The sequence below is a fragment of the Nycticebus coucang genome, chromosome 5 (assembly GCF_027406575.1).
Source record: "Nycticebus coucang isolate mNycCou1 chromosome 5, mNycCou1.pri, whole genome shotgun sequence".
In the NCBI taxonomy this organism is placed as follows: domain Eukaryota; kingdom Metazoa; phylum Chordata; class Mammalia; order Primates; family Lorisidae; genus Nycticebus; species Nycticebus coucang.
The window spans coordinates 86,940,277-86,960,994 of NC_069784.1; the positions used below are offsets into that span (position 1 = coordinate 86,940,277).

Below are 20,718 nucleotides of genomic sequence, written 5' to 3' on the forward strand. Positions count from 1 at the left end.
TCTATATCAGGCATTGTAATTCCTATGAATTTGTTCTTTTCAATCATAATTTTAATCAAAATCAAATTTTTAAGCAAACTTGTTGTGTCTATTCTGGGTACTGAGACTTATTCTGGGTCTTTTGCATTACATTTCCCTATAAATTTTAGAATCAGCTTGTCAATTTCTGCAAAATTCCTTCTGGGATTTTGATTGGAAACGGGTTGAGTATGTAGATCAGTTTGTGGAATATTGACATTATAATAACATTGAGTCTTTTCATGTATAAGCATGGTATTTCTCTCCATTTGTTTAGGTCTTCATTAATTTCTGCAAGGAAGTTTTATGGTTTTTTTATTGTACAGGTCATGCACATAATTTGTTTAAATTTATCTCTAACTATTTCATGTTTTTGATGCCATTATAAATGTTATTACTAAATTTCAGTTTCCAATTACTCATTGTCTGTAAAAATATGATAATTTTTGGATATTGGCCCTGAAACCCTGCCAAACTCATTTACTAGTTCTACGAACTTTTTATAGATTTCCTAGGACTCTTTTACATAGACAATGTTGGGGGGGCCTGACACAGCCACACACAAACCCTTCTTCCCCATCCTTCTCCCTCCCTTCCTCCCCCTCCCCCTCCTCCTCTTCTCCTCCTATGACAAAGGATCTGGTTAGCTCCACCCTGGAAGTTCACACCAAAGGACCCTAACTTTCAGGAAAACTGTGGAGTTTGCCTACCCCCTATGGTCCCATATAAAAGGGGTCTCTAATGGCCCCCAGGCACAGACACCACTTTTGCCGTGTCCAGGCTGGTCAGCCCCCCCCTTTTTTTTTTTTCACAAATCTGAAACAACCTTTATTGGGGTCGGTTCAACATCAGACACCATCAGTCAGCGGAATTACAAAACTGTACAGGAGGTACAAAAATAGGCCGTTTGACTTAGATAATGACCCTCACATCATCAGGCTTTAAAAATACACATAAAAGTTGTACAATCTGGCAATTTATAAAATATAAAGCTAAAAAGAGGATTTGGGGCTCCACAAAGAGTATTGTATCATACAATTAACACATACCAACTAGACAATCATCCACAGAGAAGACACAATGGCACAGAATATATATTTTTTTAAAAAATCATCTAAAAATTAACATTTTACCCCAACCAAATTATTCACCCTTTAAAGACAAGACTACTGTAAAGCGTCCATCCCATGGAAGGATACAGTATAACTTTTCCTTTTCCAGTTTTAAAATGGTCAAGGGTATTATCCAAAACAGATATGAGGTGCTTTAAGCAAGTGCAATTGTAACGGGATACACTTCAGAGTAAAAATTAAATAAATATAAATAGGTTAAATAAATAGGTCACTGCAAAAAGAATTCTACACAAAGTCTATATCTCAAAATGCCATGTGGTTGGCGGGTAATGCTTTCTAGGTAAGTGGGGATGCCCCCATCACAGCTTTAGGGATACTGAAAAGGAATACTGTATCCACCTGTCACAGAGCATTAGGAGGGGCGGGCGGGCAAGGGCTTTGGCTGAAAGTGTCGTTAAGGCTGCGCTGGGGGAGGCTCACTGCAGAAGCCTTCTTTGCGGCTTTCTAATGGATATAGGAAGGATTTAAGAACCAATTCAAAAATCAGAACTGGAGTTAATCATGGGAAATCACTGTTTCATAAAGAAAAAGTAGAGGAAGAAAGTAGATGCTTTGGTGGTAAGATAATGGTCCAACCCAGGAATGCAGAATTTTTGCCCATCCTGATAGGACACCTGAGGACTCCCTTCCAGAAGCCAATCCCAGGTCATAGTCAACTGAAATGACTACTCCAGGACAGTGAAGGGATAAGTGGGAAAAAGAAACGGGAGATACGAAGAAAAGCAACTTCAGAAACTAAGGCATGGAGAGAGCTAAAAGGAGAATTGAGAGGTTCTTTCTGGGTGTCGAGTTTTCTCCCCCAGCACAGAGGCTCCGCGTGCCAAGGCTCAGGGTCCACGGAACAGAGCAGTGAGGACCCAGTGATAAGATGGATATTGGAACAGTCTTGGAGAACCAAACCTGGCCAAAATCCAACTTTCAAAAATAAAAGTGCCAAGAGGAGAAAGTTCTACAACCTAAAGGCCCTGCATCTGTAGAGAGGTTAGATCCGTAGCCAGAGACTCTTCTACAGCAGCAAGGAATCACCAAAGACAACCGAATCTCACTCACACACACACACCTTCACCAAAGGACCAGGGTCAGCTCTGAGAAGGATTTTTCTCCTAGAATTGGTGGGAAGAAAATACTTTGCAGGATCCACTTACCTGCAGATCTTCCAAAACAACATCCATTTGTAACTGATCAGTTACAGTCTCCATGGGAGGAGCCTCTGGCAACTATTGCGCTGAGAGTGAGCAGGGAGAGAGGGGACACGTTTGTACCTGGGATTTTATATTTCAGCCACTAGATGGCTAAGCGACTTACCAAGTAACACCAATGCTCCCCAAAGTGCAAAGGCTTTGGTGCCTAATAACACATGGAGTTCTTTAAAAACTAAAATAAAAAAGAATCAAGAAGCAATAAAAGAAATTCCGGCCTATGTGCTAAAGAGGTTCAAAAGATACAATTTAAAAAACTTAGAGCATCTTTTGGATTCCGAACAGACACAACTACATCCCACTTAAAGATGAAGACAGTGGACAGTGCTTCTACAAAGTTGAACGGCCCTCCAGGAATCACAGAATCAAACCAATCAGCTGTCCCAGCCTGAAGGCTGAATACAACCTCCCGAGCACTATGGGAAACCAGAACTCCAGAGCTAGGACTGGACACACCAGAGGGTGCCCAGGGTGCCCCCTTGAGTCCTCTTCAAACCAACCACCTGGAGGACTGGCCAGTTACTGGGTTCCTAAAGGTGTTGGGGAGCACATAGACCAAAGCGGGACTTGCCAGATCCTGTGATTCTAAGACCGGGCAGTTTTAAGACCAGTCCCCAATGCGTGCATGCTTGGGTTTTCTTTGTAGCAATGATTTTTTTTTTTAATTGTTGTCTCTCACTAGAAGCTTCACGAAGGCAGAGCTTTCCCCTGTCTTCTTCATCTCTGTATCCTCGGCACCCCATACCCTCTCCTAGCTCCATATGGTAAGTGCTCAAAGAGAAGACATCTGATAAAGTCATCCAAGGCAAGTTGGGCTAAAACAGGGATAACACAAAATTGGGCCACTAGGAATCACGTGGGTACCCCCAGCAAGAAAACTCCGTGTTCAGCACAAGGAGAAGGGGCAGTCCCATTAAATCAATCATGCCACTCTCTCCACTTTCTGGTCCTCTCTCGGGCTATTGATACTCAGCCCCTGGACAGAGCTCCCTGCGGCCAGGCCAGAGGGCAGAGCTGTCTTGGCAGGCCCCACATGGAACAGGACAAAACACCCAAAAGATGGCCTGCAGAAGACGCCAGGGATGCCAACCAAGGGCACTGAGTTCCCAAGGCTACATGAGGTAATCAATGGGTTTAAGGATACAGGCTCACACTAATATTAAGGGGGAAAAAAATCACCTTAGTTGTTAGGAAAGGAAGAACTGAATTTTGCAAAGGCAGAAAAAGAGCTTTGGCCAAGTGGCTCTGATATAAACGAACCAGAAAATAGTTTACAAGAAGAAACAGTGATTTCTCTGTTGGTGAATAAAATCTGACAATTCCATTCTTAATACTGAATGGAGTCTCCAAGTTTGAGGCAGGACTGAACCGTAACGATCCTTGCATCCGGCTGGAGAAACACGCACAAAACATTTCCTAGCATGGTACCCTGATTGCATTTTAACTTCTAAGGCTCTTAGGAGTGAAAAGACAGAGGCATTTCTGACTTAAACTAAAGCTAAAAATTCTATTAATTTTAGGAAAAAACATGGTACCGACATAATTTAGAGATCATTACTATGACATTGTTGAATACACTTACCTAGTGTTGCTATAATGTTTTAGAGACTGCTTTAAAGACGAATACTTTCTTAAGGGCATGGTGAATTTTGGTACCACACAAGATAGAAGAGGTACTACATCTTGCATTTCTTCTTAACGAGTAAGCTTCAAGTATAGCTTACTTATGCTCATGTAGCATTCGACAGCATCATCAAAATACAGTTATTAAAATCTGCCAAGAAAAACAAAAAGCTGGCCCATGGAGCACAAGTGACCTTGGCCCTGGCTTCCCACCCCCTGGCCTGAGGGACAGAGGAGCCTTGGCTCAGGCTTTCTCCCGGCGGCTGTCCCCACTTCGGCTCTCAGGGACTATCCCTGTCTGGGTCTTAGCTGCCCTGCTTGATGGCCAGGGAATGTATTGCCTCTCGCCCCACATGTTCCTGAGTACTCCCAACTGGTCCAGGACAATCCAAAGGCCACTGTTCAGGCCACCACTGCCTCCAGAACAGAGTATCCTCTCTGCTCCACAGAGCCGCGCAGACATGACCTCGCCTGCCACGTGCGCCACTGACTAGTCCCTAACATCACATTGCACGCTCGGGGCTCTCGTTGCCTCTGTGGAAACACTGGTTACCCAACCTGGGCTCCTTGGGGTGCGGTGACCAATGAGGCACCTCCTACGATGACACCCTTGGAAATCCTTTCTCCTCTTTGCACTGTCACCCTCCCGGCGGGTCCTGCTTCTAGCAGAGGCTGCACTCAGCACATCTTTGCCTGGCTGTTCCTAGCGTGCAGGCAAACCTTCTCTCCTCTCCCTTCCTGAAAGGCCCATAACTGACATCAAGTAGAAAGGAAACCTAAGCCCGAAGCGACTTTGGCCAGCAGAAGGTCGGCGGAGGTTCCTTTACGGTCTCTGGGGCCTTCCTTTGCTGGGCCATCTTCCCAGCTTCCTGCAGGTCGCGGGCGGCCTTTCCCTCCTCCGGGATCAGCTGCAGAGCGGGAAGCTCAAGGCACTTGGTTTGGGAAGCCCGGTCTCCCAGTGAGGCCGGGAGGTGCCAAGCTCTGGATGGTGGCAACCAGACCCCCAGTCAACAGCTGGGGCCGCCCAGGCTCAGTGGGTGTCTGGAGTCATGGGGGGCTGGGGCTCCGGGGGCTCGTGGGAGTAGTAGGGCTGGAGGAGCCTCTCGTGGCCGCACAGCTCCATGGCCCGGTAGGTGTGCAAGAGCAGGTGGGGGAAGCGCGATGTGAAGTAGCGCACGAAGTCATCTGGGAGGGAGCCCAGCGTCTCCTGCACCTCCGCGGGGAGTTCCCGGTAGTGGTGCTTCTGTGAATAGAGGTGTAGGGGTTAGAAAGCTGGGGGAGCACTGACAAAGCACCCTTGTGTCATTCGGGGAACAGAATGTCAGTGTCAGGTGGTTTTCAGTAAAGAAAAGTCTCCTTTAACAACCCACGCCGTTGCTGGCCTGCTTCCTCTCATCCAGGATGCTTCACTCCTGGAGTGGCCAGTCCAGCAGGGGACAGTCAGGACCTGGGACATGCCCGGCAACGTCAAGTGGAATAAAGTCATCTGGAATGGAAGTGTCTGTGCCAATGGGCCTGCGGGCCTCTGTGTCTGGGACAGACCCTGTGTGAAGGTTGCTTGGGGACAGCACAGGTTATGAGTAGTCCAAGGCTCCACGGTATTCCTCTGCCTCAAGCCCCTGGGACCAGCCCTGTGTGGGAAGGTTCCTGAGGGCTCCGGTGAGGGGTGTGTTTACACAGTGCCTGTACAGGCAGCGGGGGGAACACCACAAGTCAGCAGAGAGATCTGGAAGGACAAGAGTTCCGGAGAGGCGGCCTCAGAGTCCACCTCAGTGTCCACGTCCGGGAACAACCAGCCTCTAATCTGTCAAGTCCAGCTTGGGCCACCAGGCCTCTGAGAGGTCAGAACTCCAGTTCGGACAGAAGGATCATAAAACACGTGTGAAAGGAGCATGTGTCAGAAACCCTTTACCTTATTTCTCATGGCACGGAGGAGGTCCCTGACGGAGCCACCCTTATAGGTTCTGAATTTACGCAGATCTGTCTGGAGGGGGATGGTGATGTTCTCCCGCCAGTCCATCTTCACCACGGCTCTCCCGCCGCGCTCCAGCTGCTTCACCACCGGGCCATCCAGGGGCTCCTTTTCTATCCGGTCACTAACGTCCTGAAAGAACTGGAGCTGCTTCTCCAGGCTCCAGAAGAATGGGTGTTTGAGCACGTGCTTCGCTGAGGGGCGTTTCTGAGGATCCATCGCAATCATTTTCTCGATTAGTTCCTGCGCAATGACGTCTTCATGCTTCTCAGGGTGGAAGCAGTCGAGGCTGTAGGCGCCCAGGAGGATGTTGGCTTGCCGCTGCAGGGACTTGCCAAAAGGGTGGCTGCCCTCAGAAATCACGTAGTAAAAGACGCAGCCTGCAGAGAAGATGTCCACCGTGTAGGTGGGATTCTCCTTGCAGTCCTCACTCAGCATCTCTGGAGCGATCCAGCCCTCTGTGCCAGGCACCCCAGAACGGCGGCTGAAGCTGAGCCTGCCCACTGCCAGCTTCTTGCAGAGGCCTAGCCCCCCTTTTCAATAAACCTGGCCTTAACTTCTCCCTCGGGTCTCATCTCTGGGCACCACTGCTTACACCTTTCAGACAATCCTGTCATAAATAAAGTAAGTTTCATTTCTCCCTTTCTGACCTGCATGCCTTTTGTTTATTTTCTAATCTTATTAGACAGGCTGGCACCTATAGTATAATACTGAATAGACATGATCAGAGTAGGCATTATTACTTGGTTCTTAATCTTGGGAAGAATCCAGTTGGTCTTTCTCCATTTAGTATAATGTTAACTACAGTTTTTTTTTTGTTTTATTTTTAATAGACACCCTTTGCCTAGGTGAGAATATTTCCTTCTATTCCCAGTTGGCTGAGAGGTGTTTTTTGTTTTGCTTTGTTTTCTTTTTTTTTTTTTTTTGAATCAGTGTTGAACTTTTTATGCATCTACTCACATGATTAGTCTGTAAACTTACTTTTAGTCTGTTCACTGTGATGAATTCTATTGACTTTCTTTTGTGTGTTAAACAAATCTTGCATTCCTGGCATAAACCCCACTTGGTCATAATGGTCTTCTTTTTACATGTCTGGATTCAGTTTGGTAATATTTGAATTACCAAATAAGGAACAATAGGGATTTTTCTGTCTCTTTCTTTTTCTATTCAGAGTAATCTGTGTATCACTTTTTGTGTCTTTTTTCTTTTTCTTTATTATTATTATTATTATTATTATTATTATTATTATTGTTGGGGATTCATTGAGGGTACAATAAGCCAGGTTACACTGATTGCAATTGTTAGGTAAAGTCATAGCTGTGTACATTAATGCAATCATGGGACACCATACACTGGTTTTATAGACTGTTTGACACATTTTCATCACACTGGTTAACATAGCCTTCCTGGCATTTTCTTACTTATTGTGTTAAGACATTTATATTCTACATTTACTAAGTTTCACAGTACCCTTGTAAGATGCACTGTAGGTGTAATCCCACCAATCACCCTCCCTCTGCCCATCTTCCCTTCTCCCTCCCCTCCCTCTCTCCATTCCCCATATTCTGAGGTTATAACTGGGTTATAGCTTTCATATGAAAGCCATAAATTAGTTTCATAATAGGACTGAGTACTTTGGATACTTTTTCTTCCATTCTTGAGATACTTTACTAAGAAGAATATGTTCCAGCTCCATCCATGTAAACATGAAAGAGGTAAAGTCTCCATCTTTCTTTAAGGCTGCATAATATTCCATGATGTACATATACCACAATTTATTAATCCATTTGTGGATCGATGGGCACTTGGGCTTTTTCCATGACTTAGCAATTATGAAGTGGGCTGCAATAAACATTCTGGTACAAATACCTTTGTTATAATGTGATTTTTGGTCTTCTGGGTATATGCCTAGTAGAGGAATTATAGGATTGAATGGCAGATCTATTTTTAGATCTCTAAGTGTTCTCCAAACATCTTTCCAAAAGGAATGTATTAATTTGCATTCCCACCAGCAGTGTAGAAGTGTTCCCTTTTCTCCACATCCATGCAAACATCTCTGGTCTTGGGATTTTGTGATATAGGCTAATCGTACTGGAGTTAGATGGTATCTCAAAGTAGGTTTGATTTGCATTGCTCTGATGATTAAGGATGATGAGCATTTTTTCATATGTCTGTAGGCCGTGCACCTGTCTTCTTCAGAGAAGTTTCTCTTCAAGTCCCTTGCCTAGCCTGAGATGGGATCACTTTTCTTGCTTATATGTTCGAGTTCTCTGTGGATTCTGGTTATTAAACCTTTGTCGGAGACATAACCTACAAATATCTTCTCCCATTCTGAGAGCTATTTGCTTGCTTTACTTACTGTGTTCTTGGCTGTGGAGAAGCTTTTTAGTTTGATCAGGTCCCAGTAGTGTATTTTTGAAGCTGCTTCAATTGCCCAGGGGGGTCCTCCTCATAAAATACTCACCCAGACCAATTTCCTCAAGAGTTTTCCCTGCACTCTCTTCTAGTATTTTTATACTTTCATGTCTTAAGTTTAAATCTTTAATCCAGTGAGAGTCTATCTTAGTTAATGGTGAAAGGTGTGGGTCCAGCTTCAGTCTTTTACAGGTTGCCAGCCAGTTCACCCAGCACCATTTGTTAAATAGGGAATCTTTTCCCCACTGAATGTTTTTAATTGGCTTGTCAAAGATCAAATAACAGTACGTAGCTGGGTTAATCTCTTGGTTCTCTTTTCTGTTCCATACATCTACCTCTCTGTTTTTGTGCCAGTACCATGCTGTTTCGATCACTATTGATTTATAGTATAGTCTGAGGTCCACTAGCATGATTCCTCCTGCTTTGTTTTTATTTCTGAGTAATGTCTTGGCTATTCGAGATTTTTTCTGATTCCATATAAAACCAAGAATTATTTTTTTCAAGATCTTTAAAGTATGACAGTGGAGCTTTAATAGGGATTGCATTAAAATTGCATATCACTTTGGGTAACATGCTCATTTTAACAATGTTGATTCTTCCCAGCCATGAGCATGGTATGTTTTTCCATTTGTTAACATTTTCAGCTATTTATTTTCTGAGAATTTCATAGTTCTCTTTATAGAGATCTTTCACGTCCTTTGCTAGATAAACTCCCAAATATTTTATCTTCTTTGGCACTACTGTGAATGGAATGGAGTCCTTAATTTTTTTTCAGATTGACTATTGTTGGTATATATAAAGGCTACCGATTTATGAATGTTGATTTTGTAACCTGAGATGCTGCTGTATTCCTTGATCACTTCTAAGAGTTTTGTAGTAGAATCCCTGGTGTTTTCCAGATATACAATCATATCATCTGCGAAGAGCGAAACTTTGATCTCTTCTGACCCTACATGGATACCCTTGATCACCTTTTCTTCCCTAATTGTGATGGCTAAAACTTCAATTACAATGTTAAAGAGCAGTGGAGACAATGGGCAACCTTGTCTGGTTCCTGATCTGAGTGGAAATGATCTCAATTTAACTCCATTCAATACGATATTGGCTGTGGGTTTGCTGTAGATGGTCTCTATCAGTTTAAGAAATGCCCCTTCTATACCAATTTTTTTAAGTGTTCTGATCATGAAGGGATGCTGGATATTATCAAAAGCTTTTTCTGCATTAATCGAGAGAGTCGTGTGGTCTTTGCTTTTTAATTTGTTTATGTGATGAATTATACTTATAGATTTCGTATATTGAACCAGCCTTGAGACCCTGGGATAAAACCGACTTGATCATGATGTATAATTTGTTTGATGTGTTGCTGGATTCTGTTTGTTAGGATCTTGTTCAATATTTTTGCATCTATATTCATTAGTGATATTGGTCTGTAATTTTCTTTTCTTGTTGGGTCATTACCTGGTTTGGGGATCAGGGTGATGTTTGCTTCATAGAACGTGTTGGGTAGTCTTCCTTCTTTTTCTATATTTTGGAACAGGTTGAGTAATATAGGTAGTAGTTCCTCTTTAAAGGTTTGTTAGAATTCTGATGTGAAGCCATCTGGTCCCGGGGTTTTCTTTTTAGGGAGATTTTGTATGGTTAATGCCATTTCAGAACTTGATATTGGCCTGTTCAACATTTCCACTTGATTCTGGCTAAGTCTTGGAAGGTGACGTGCTTCCAAGTATTGGTCAATTTCCTTCAGATTTTCATATTTCTGAGGATAAAATTTCTTGTAAGGATTTTCTTTAAGGATTTTATGAATTTCTGAGGAGTCTGTTGTTATTTCGTCTTTGTTGTTTCTGATTGATGAGATTAGAGATTTTACTCTTTTTTTCCTGGTTCAGTTAGCCAAAGGTTTATCTATTTTATTGACCTTTTCAAAAAACCAACTTTTTGATTTATTGATCTGTTGTATAATTCTTTTGTTTTCAATTTCATTTAATTCTGCTCTAATTTTGGTTATTTCTTTTCTTCTACTGGGTTTGGGGTTGGAATGTTCTTCCTTTTCCAGTTGCTTAAGATGTCCCATTAAGTTGTTAACTTCCTCTCTTTCCGTTCTCTTGAGGAAGGCTTGCAGTGCTATAAATTTCCCTCTTAGGATTGCCTTTACGGTGTCCCAAAGGTTCTGATAATTTGTGTCTTCACTGTCGTTTTGTTCCAAAAATGGCAATTTCCTTCTTAATCTCATCCGTGACCCAGCTATCATTCAGCATAAGGTTATTTAACTTCCATGGTTTTGTATGAGTATGCAGATTCCTGTTGTTACTGAGTTCAATTTTTATTCCATGGTGGTCCAAGAAGATGCAAGGAATAATTTCTATTCCTTTAAATTTACTGAAGTTAGATTTGTGACCTAAGATGTGATTGACTTTGGAATATGTTCCGTGGGCTGATGAGAAGTATGTGTATTCAGTTTTGTTGGGATGAAATGTTCTGTAGATGTCTGCTAAATCCAAATGTTGGATGGTTAGGTTTAAATCTAAAATTTCTTTGCTCAGCTTCTTATTGGAGGACCTATCCAACAATGCAAAGGTGTGTCGAAATCTCTGACTATTATGGAGCTGGATGAAATCAAGTTGCTCATGTCTGTTAGAGTTTCTCTTATAAATTGAAGGGCATTCTGGTTAGGTGCATAAATATTAATCATTGAAATCTCATCATATTGAGTATTACCCTTAACAAATATGAAGTGACCATTCTTATCCTTCCTTACTTTTGTTGTTTTAAAGCCTATTGTATCTGCAAATAAAATTGCAACACCTGCTTTTTTCTGATTAGCATATGCCTGAAATATGGACAACCATCCTTTCACCCTGAGTCTATATTTATCTTTTAAGGTAAGATGTGATTCTTGTATGCAGCAAATATCTCGCCTGAGTTTTTGTATCCAGTCAGCTAACCTGTGTCTCTTTAGAGGACAGTTTAAGCCATTCACATTAATGAAGAATATAGATAAGTCTGGTAAAATTTTGGGTATTGAGTTTATCGAAAGTCCAGTGGACATTTTCAATCCTTTTGCCACTGTGGATGTTGGAGTTTGATCAAAAGTTTCTGAGTGAGTTTACTTTTGTGGTAGAGGATTGGGCTGGTCATTATGAAGGATAGGTCTGAGACTATCCTGAAGAACTGGTTTGGTTATGACAAATTTCTTCAACATGTGAATGTCATTAAAGTATTTAATTTCTCCATCATAAATGAAACTCAGTTTAGGTGGATACAGGATCCGGGGCTGAAGTTATTTTGTTTTAGGAGATTAAAAGTCAATGACCACCCTCTTCTGGCTTGAAAAGTTTCAGCAGAGAGATCTGCAGTCATTCTAATTTTCTTCCCTTTGTAGGTAATAGATTTCTTACATCTGGCTGCTTTCAGAATTTTCTCCTTCATATTAACTTTAGTGAAGTTAATTAGGATATACCTAAGGGATGTCTTATTTGGATTGAGTCGTGCTTGGGTCCTGAAACTGTCTGATATCTGAATTTCAGAATCTCTTGGCATGTCTGGAAAATTCTTTTTCATAATTTCATGGAGAAGGGCCTCTGCACCTTGTTAAGCTACTTCATCGCTTTCAGGGATTCCAATGAGGTAGATATTAGCCTTCTTCCAATTATCCCAGAGGTCTCTGAGACAATGATCCATTTTCATTCTCCATTTCTCTTCCTCTTTGAGAGTTTTGGAGTGTTCAAAGGCTTTGTCTTCAATGTCAGAAATCCTTTCTTCTGCTTGCTCCACTCCGTTACTATGGGATTCTACTGTATTTTTCAGATCTTTGAGGACTGAAAATTCTCACTTCAGTGTGTCAAAATCTTTAGTGGTTTTGTCTTTAAATTCGTTGACTTCTTGAGACAACTTTTGAATTTCTCCTCGAATTTCTAATTCCAGCTTTTGAATTCCAAAATTTTTCTCCATTCTATTAATCTTGTTTGCAATCCAAATTCTGAATTTGATTTCTGACATCTTGGCTATCTGTTTATGAATGGGATCTTCAGTTACATCTGCCATATCTTTCCTGGGGGTGCAGGGAAGTTGATCTACTCTGGTTATTCATGTTACCAGAGTTTTTCTGCTGATTCTGCCCCATGATTATTTTACACTGTTTGACTTTTCCCCTGGAGTTTTGTTGAGGACCTGCACAGTTCCACGGCCTGAGAAACTGGTGACCTGTTTGGTTTGGTGGAGCTAAGTGGCTCTGTCTTGTTTTCAGCTGGTCTCTGTCTGACCCTAGTGAAACAGTTACTCTGTGTTGAAGTATCAGCTGTGGAGAAATACCAGCAGTTAAGTCACCCCGCCCCTCACAGGCAACAATTGGAAAAGGAAAATCAAACCTTCCTTACAACCATACACCCAGGGCACCACTTGGATAGTCCTCGGGTGATTGGCTCAATTATGTCCAAATCAATTGTCTCAGTCAGCACCTGTCTCAGGTGGAAGAGTTTAAAAGGTCTCTGGCAACTAGATCGCAGGGGTCTGCTGACAACTCAAATGTGACTTGCTCCAGTGCTCCGTGAGGTCAGGAGGACCCACTCAGCAAATAGATTAGTCTGGGAAGGTTGATACACCTTTGTCACACTCCAAATTGCACCTCTGTCACCCCCAGTCGCTGATAACCCCGCAGGGCTGTGACCCAGTTGCCTCCAATAAGCAGATACTCCACGGGTTTGCACCTGCCTGAATCACAAGGAAATCTATGTCTCCTCAGCCAGGCCACTGCTCTCTGCCTCTATCCAGCAACGGGAGGTGAGACCTGACAACCTCGCGGGCTTGATGGAGGCTGGGGGGGTGTTCACTCAGTTCCAGCCCTGCCCCTGATTGATGTTACTGACCAAAAGTACAACTTTGCGGAATTTGTTTCTGTCCCCGCTAAATTCCCCTGCAGAAGAGAAGCTGTTTTGAGTTCACAGTATCTGCACCTCAGGCCCTGTCTTTGGTGCTGCAGGTTTGTATTCGCAGCACAGTTAGCTGTCAGTTCTAGCCTCCTGCCCTCCTTTGACTAGGCTGATCATTCCTGAGGGCCGGGTGCATCTTAGGTTCAATAAAGTGGTCCTCTGGGTCAGCCCCTCCCTGGGAGTCAGCTGGCACTGGACTCACCCAGAAAATAGATTAATCTGGGAAGGTTGATGCCTTCTTCCCCACCTTATACCTCTGTCACACCCAGTCAAGGGTCCTCTGGGTCAGCCCCGCCCTGGGAGTCAGCCAGCAATGCACATGCGTTTTCTAGTTCTTGTGCTCCTTCCAGGCCAGTGCCGCCTCAGGGAAACCCTTTTCTCATGGGGCCTGTGTTTCTGTCCCAGATCTGTTCCACCGGTGGTTGCCACCTGAGAAGATGTCCAGCCTCGTCTGGTTGTCCAGAGAAACAGAGGGTGTGACTCCAGAATATCCAGGGGTGAGCCCTACTGTTGCCAAAAACGGCTGCTGCTTTGTGCCTCGGGGCACCGCCGTTCCGGCATCGTTCCCTCTCCACCGACTGTCCTCTCCTCACTCCTGTGCCACAGAATTAGCACTGACCAGCAGCTGTCCAGGCCCTGTCCACACCCCTTGAGAAATCACCCAAGAATCTGGACTCCTGGGGGACAGGCCTCCAGACCTCAGAGTGAGAGTGGAGGGGAGTGCTGGGAGCTCAGAATTGCAATTAGAGAATATATACAGTTTTACACAATTTTATGCCTGGCAGGAGAGCGCCATGGCACCCTAGTAGGGGAAGTATGTCCAGTTTTTAGAGGGTCTCTCCCATGGGGTATAATGGGAGGATTTTTGAACTCTGCTCGTTTGTTTATGGGGTACTCTGAGCCATTCTCATAGGGGAGGGGACTCCTGTCCGCTTGGTGATGGATTTTGTACCTTTTGTTTGTATCCTTGGGGTTGCAGCTTGCCTCAGCAGGGTTGATGTGCGTTCTTCAACCTTCTCTCTTGGCACAGCTCTAATCCGCCAGGTCTTGCTAAATTTCTGTCCTTTAACTCTCCTTCTGGACAAGAAAGCTGGCTTCAGTCAGTCATCTTGTCTCCTTCCCCTGCCTTGTGTCTTTTCTCAAAAGAGATATTGTTCTTGGGCACTTTTTATGTGGCTGATATCTGTCTTATTTTGATTCTCACAAAAATCTTATAAAGATAATATATCAGTACATCCTAAAGTGGATATAAGAGACCTTCAAAATCCCACACTTGTGCTGACTTTATTTATTTTGGCTACTGCTTGTTGTATTAATAAATCTTTTAAAGCTCTGGAGCTGAAGAAATGGGCATTCATCCGAATTAACCAACTTGCCCACAGTTCCAGCACTAATTCCTGATACAGCACAAAGTAGAACAGCCTTCATGCGGCCAGCAGCTGACGCTTGCCAAGAGGTGGGGTTCTTTTGCTGTTTCTGTGGGGGACATGGTGGGCACTGCTCAGATTAGTCTGGCCTGGGGAGAAGGTGTGTTATTGAAATCCTGGCCATCTTCTGCTCCTTGCTTCACTTTCTAGTAGAAGTTGATAGAAGGATTTCTACTGTAAAAGATACTCATGATTTTAGGGCTGGCACCTGTGGCTCAAAGGAGTAGGGCACCGGCCCCATATACTGGAGGTGGTGGGTTCAAACCCAGCCCTGGCCAAAAAATGCACACACACACAAAAAGATACTCATTATCACCTTGAAGAGTCTTCTTGGGAATTGTTTCAAAAGCTGTCAATGCTCTAGAAGCTTCATCAAGACCTATTCTCTCCCTGGAAAGAGAAAACAGAGGCCAGTCCCTTCTGTTGGAGGTGGAACAGTACTTTCATTCAGATTGGAGTCCCAAGAGATTCCAGAACGGATGCTCAGTAAGTGTTGCTGATGGAATGTCTCTTTTCCAGGCAATATAAGTGCATGTGCCCAGGATGCATAAGTAGCTGCACACAAGGAATTAGCCCAGTAACTACCCCAATCCTCCTGCCAATTTCTGGATCTGTTCTATAAACCAACCGCCTTTGCTCTGCTTCCCTCTGCCCAGCCTCCCAATACTATTCACACTGGTAGAAACCTGCTCTTCCCATAAAACGAGGTAATGGGAAAGAGACGTAATTTGTGTTAATATCCCTGTGATTGAATGAGGCCTGAGTCACGTAGGAGCAGGCACTGTCCCTGGGATGGACCTGCAATTTTCTGAAAAAACAGATGTTAACATGCTGGGACACCCATTACCAAAGGAATCCTGTGATGTTGCCTCAGCAGGAACGGCTCCACTCACGATGGCAACAAACACAGAATGTACTTAGAAACAAGATTTGTGTTGCATGTGTGAGACCTTATAAAAAAATGAGAAAGCTTTATCAAGCGACTTAAATGAAGAAGAATGCTATAAGCCCCAGTTATGGAAACAGGGCCTGGGAGGACTGCTGCATAATGTATAAAATGCCAGCTGTCCTCTCATTACTTTATAAATCGAAAACAATCCCATTCAAAGTAAAGAAGGACTTGGAGTCAGCCAAAAAAAATTGTATTTTGATTCCCTATAAGAACAAGTGATCAGGCTTTGGCTTTAATAGTCTAACAAATTATTAAATTTTTATACAAATTATTAAATCTAAGTGTCCCTTCCTTATCTACATAATGACAATAGCAATAATCCCACTTTATAGAATTGTGGCAAGGATTAACAGGCAGCATGCAAGTGAAGGGCCTAGCACTGTGTCTGATGCAAAGGTCAGTGCTCATTATGTATTAGCCAATTTTAACCTAAATCAGAAACAAAGTATTTTTTAAAAGGAAGCAGAGAAAACTAGTTCTATCAGATATTTAAGTATGATTTAAAACAACGAGTAAAAGCAACAAGCTATTGACAAAAAAGATGGACTGGTAATTAAATAAAGAGAATAGAACTATGGGAGACTTATTCTTACTGTGGAAACTTATTTTGTGGGCACTATCACAAAATAATGAGAAAAAGAAGGATTACTTAAATGTTCTTGGGATGATGATTAAGTTCTTTGGAAAAAAAAGTAATTTAGATGAACTTTTCATCTCATGCATGGAAAATAAATTCCATGTGTATATTTAACAGCTAAACACATTTTAACAAAACACAGAAAAAACAGCAGAAAACCAAACTGAACAATGATCAAATCTTTGGTGGGCTAATTATCTTAAAGCTATTAAGTGATCAAAGACAGCACAAAAGTAAAGATAAACAGAACTGACTACACAAAAGTGTAATAGTTTAACAGAACAAAAACTCAAAGAAAACAGATTAGAGAGAATATTTTTACTAAAACTCTAAGGGATTTGTGTTTATATTATATGAAGAAATCATGAAGATTTATTTAAAAGAATCAAGATGCTGGCTTGTAATATAAATCAGAAGTGCTATGTATAATCCACACAGGAGATATAATTAGTAAAATACATATGGAAAAATGTTTTGCATCCTCTATCACTTAAAACAACCATCACAACTAAAAATTAACACAACAGGGGGGATTAAATTATACTTATTAAATTAGCAAAATGTAGAAAATGAGACTGGTAAAACTTGTGTAGTCATATATCGATAGCTTTTATTACAATTTGATGCAGAACTTTGACAATCAGTTTGTTGATACACATGAAAAGCTGTAAAAATCTTAAAGCCTTCTGACTCTGAAATGACATCTCAGGAAAATATTCCAAAAGAAAAAATGATTCATGCCGATTGGTAAGGTATATATAAAAGCCAAAGGGAATGGAAAATCTTTAGATAAATTAGGTAGAAAGTTTATAAAAGAAATAATAAAAGATGTTTTTGAAGCATACTGAGACACTTGGTAGAATCCTGTGAAAAAAAAAAGAAAAAATGATTCACTGAAGCATTGTCTGCAATTGTGGATAAACCTAAGTGCACAAAAAGAAAATTGAGTTATGCTATATTTAATTACCATAATATTAAGTCATTTAAAAAGGTAATTATCAATACAGTTGATAACATTAAATTTTATATATCATTCAGCAAAAGTGGAATATAAGTACAACATAATGAGAATGGTTGATATATTGTGGTGGAAATACTGTGAGTAAACTTTTTCTGTTTTATGTTACGGGCTATTAATAATGTTTTCCTGTCAATACAATTAAAAAATTAAAAGTTTCATAGCTAATAAAACATAAGTATCTTCTAACATTAAGCATTATAGGTATCTCAGACATATGAAAACATTAGAACCCATTCGAATTATTTTCTACCCTTTAATTAAAATATAAAATTGGAAGAGATTTTTCTCTAAGATTAATATCTATTTTAAAATGTTAAAATGATTTTAAAATTATAAATCTTCTTTTTCTTTTTGAGACAGGGTCTTGCTCTATTGCCTAAGCTAGAGGGCAGTGACATCATCATAGCTCACCATAACCTCAAACTCCTGGGCTTAAGTGATCTTCCTGCCTAAGTCTCCCAAGTAGCTTGGACTACAGGCAAGTGCTGCCACTCCTGACTAATTTTTTAGATTTTTATATAGACAAGGTCTCACTATGTTGCTCAGGCTAAAAATCTAATGTGATAAGTATATCATTTATAGGAAAAGGCTTATTTTAACCTTTGACCTCTGTAATTAGACTGAGGTTATGTTTCCTTTTTGCTTCAGTTACAAGGAAGCTCAAAGTCAATTTTGCAGCCTACTTCTGCTGTTGTATAGGACTGAACATAGATAGTTCTTAGTCTATTTTGTGTTGCTAAAGCAGACTACCACAAACTAGGTAGTTTATAAAGGACAGAAACTCATTTCTCACAGTTCTGGAGGATGGGAAATCCAAGATCAAGGCACCCACATCTGGTATTGATCCCTTTTTATAATGGCATTGATCCATTCACAAGGGCAGACCATTCATGACCAAAACACCTCCCATTTTTTGCACCCTCTGTGTTTATAATATAATTTATATATTTACTGTGGTTTGTCTTTTCTTTTTCTTGACAATTTTTTTAAAGAAAGAAAATTAAATTTAAATGTCTTTTAAATTTTAAAGAAAGAAAATTTTCTTTTAGATTTTAAAGAAAGAAATTTAAATTTAAATTACTTTTAAATTTTTGTATGGCGAGTGCTTTGCCTACCTCAAGGTCACAAAGATTTTCTTTTATGTTTTCCTCAGAAGTTTTACAATATCATCTTTTATGTTTAGGTCTGTGATTCATTTGGGGTTAATTTTTGCATGTGGTGTGACATAAGGCTGTAAGTCAGCGGTTCTCAACCTGTGGGTCACGACCCACAAGAACTGTATTAAAGGGCCACGGCATTAGGAAGGTTGAGAACCACTGCTCTAAGTTCATTTTTTCCCAAGTGTATATCTGCATCATCTGTTGAAAAAACTATCTTTTTCCCATCTGATTACTTAAGTTTTTATTGAAAATCAAATGACTGTGTATGTGTGAATCTAATTCTGGCTATGTATTTTGTTTAACGAGGGTCATAACTATGGTTATGGCAATACTACACCATCTTGATTACTGTAGCTTTATAGCAAGCATTGTAGTCAGGTGGTACAAAATATCAAATTTGTTCTTTTTCAAAAGAATTTTAGCTATTCAAGATAATTTGCATTTTCATGTAAAGTTTAGAATCAACTTGTGAATTTCTATTTTTAAAATACCCGCCAGAATTCTGATTTGAATTGACTCTATTGACCAATTTGGGGAGAACTGACATCTTAACAATATTGAAGCTTCTCGTCTGTAAATAGAGTATAGCTCTCCATTTATTTATAGCTGTCCAATTTTTTATTTCAAATTAATATGAGAGTACACATTTTTAGGTTGCATTGTTCTCACTTCCAAGGCCAAGTTCAAGTTGTAGAAGAGCCCTTCACCCAGGGGGCGTGCTGAACACCCTCGCAACGTGCACATTAAGTGAGAGCCCTCCAATCGCCCTCCCCTTGTCCCCTTACTAGTCTATATTTGTTGTTTATTGTTTGTATGGGGGTGTAATTATTCAACAGTTTTTTTTACTTTTTTTATGTAGAGGGTTTAAATGCTTTGTTAAATTTATACCTAATTATTTCATCTTTTTAAAATACCATTGTAAATAAATGGTATTTTTAAAAATTTCACATGGCAAGTGTTTATTGCTAGTATATAAAAATATAATTAGTATTTGCATATTGATTTTGTATTTAGCAACTCTGCTAAGCTCACTTTATTTCCAATGGCTTTGTTTAGAATACTGTATTAAGTATTGAACTAGAATTGTGAGAATGGATACTCTTGTCTCTTGATATTAGGGGAAAGTGTTGGCTTTCACCATTAAGTATGTTGTGACTGTAGGATTTATGTAGATGCCCTTTGTATAACAATAAGTTTAACTTGCAGCTGATCTAAGTCTGTGCTTATTTCAGAGGACATAAAGAGCTATGAAACTCACCCTTGGGCAAGATAGGAATGAGATACATTAGCTAGTAATTTATAATGTGCTATTGGAAAATACTTTGGGGCATTTGGAAGGTTGAGAACTACTGGTATACATCAAGGGCATTGGAAGTCCAAAACGCAAGATTCCCCTTGGAGATACCTATTAGCCTGTCTACATTGTAGACTGAAAACATATAGACCAGCGGTTCTCAACCTGTGAGTTGCAACCTTTGTGTAACAATGAAAATACGTTGGGGCATTAGGAAGGTTGAGAACCACTGGTATACATCAAGGGCAGAATCTAGGGTACTATTTACATAACCTGGTTTTGGCTGTGTTAGAGAAGAGACTGGCTTGGAATTTTTATGGTAGTTCTGGGGCAGAGCCAGGGTGAGGGTTCCTATGCAGAGTTAGGAAAGGGGCTTGCATTTTTTTTCACCTCCTACCAGTGACAAAAGAGAGAGCACCTGGGCTTTCTATCAGCTTGTCCAGACATGGGCACAGGGGAAGAGGGAGGGTGAGGTTTAAAAGCTATCAGCAATCGGGTGATGCCTGTGGCTCAAGGGGTAGGGCACTGGTCCCATATGCCAGAGGTGGCCGGTTCAAACCTAGCCCTGGCCAAAAACCACACACACAAAAAAAGAAGGATTAAAAGCTATCAGCAATCAAGTTTCAATTACGGAGTCAGTTCTCATCTGCAAAGTTGGGATAATAGCACCAACTGTTCAGGGTGGTTGTGCAGACAGAAAGAGGAAACACCTAAAAGAGGCCCAGCCCAAAGAAGGCAGTCCATGAACAATGGCCAGCACCATGGTGGGGGTCACACGGGCTCCCTGCTGCCTGCCGCCGTGACTCGTGAGATCCCTCTGGCCGTGCTGCGGGCCTTCACCTTTCCTCTCCACCAAGGCTGATGCTCCCAGAATGCATTAAAGTGCTCACTTTCTGGACCACTCCAGCCCACATCAACCACTCCCCACATTCTCCCTCGTCT

The 20,718-nt window shown here is 41.4% G+C and overlaps 1 protein-coding gene across 1 annotated transcript; it reads right to left on the reverse strand.

The window, feature by feature from the left end:
* Window positions 1-4,863: 4,863 nt before the first annotated feature.
* On the reverse strand, window positions 4,864-6,464 carry LOC128586675 (serine/threonine-protein kinase/endoribonuclease IRE1-like). The gene is made up of 2 exons (XM_053592698.1): window positions 5,886-6,464; window positions 4,864-5,216 (listed from the first exon to the last, which is right to left on the reverse strand). The coding sequence occupies exons 1-2, from the start codon at window positions 6,381-6,383 to the stop codon at window positions 5,004-5,006; spliced, it is 711 nt and encodes a 236-aa protein (XP_053448673.1). The 5' UTR covers window positions 6,384-6,464; the 3' UTR covers window positions 4,864-5,003.
* Window positions 6,465-20,718: the final 14,254 nt, after the last annotated feature.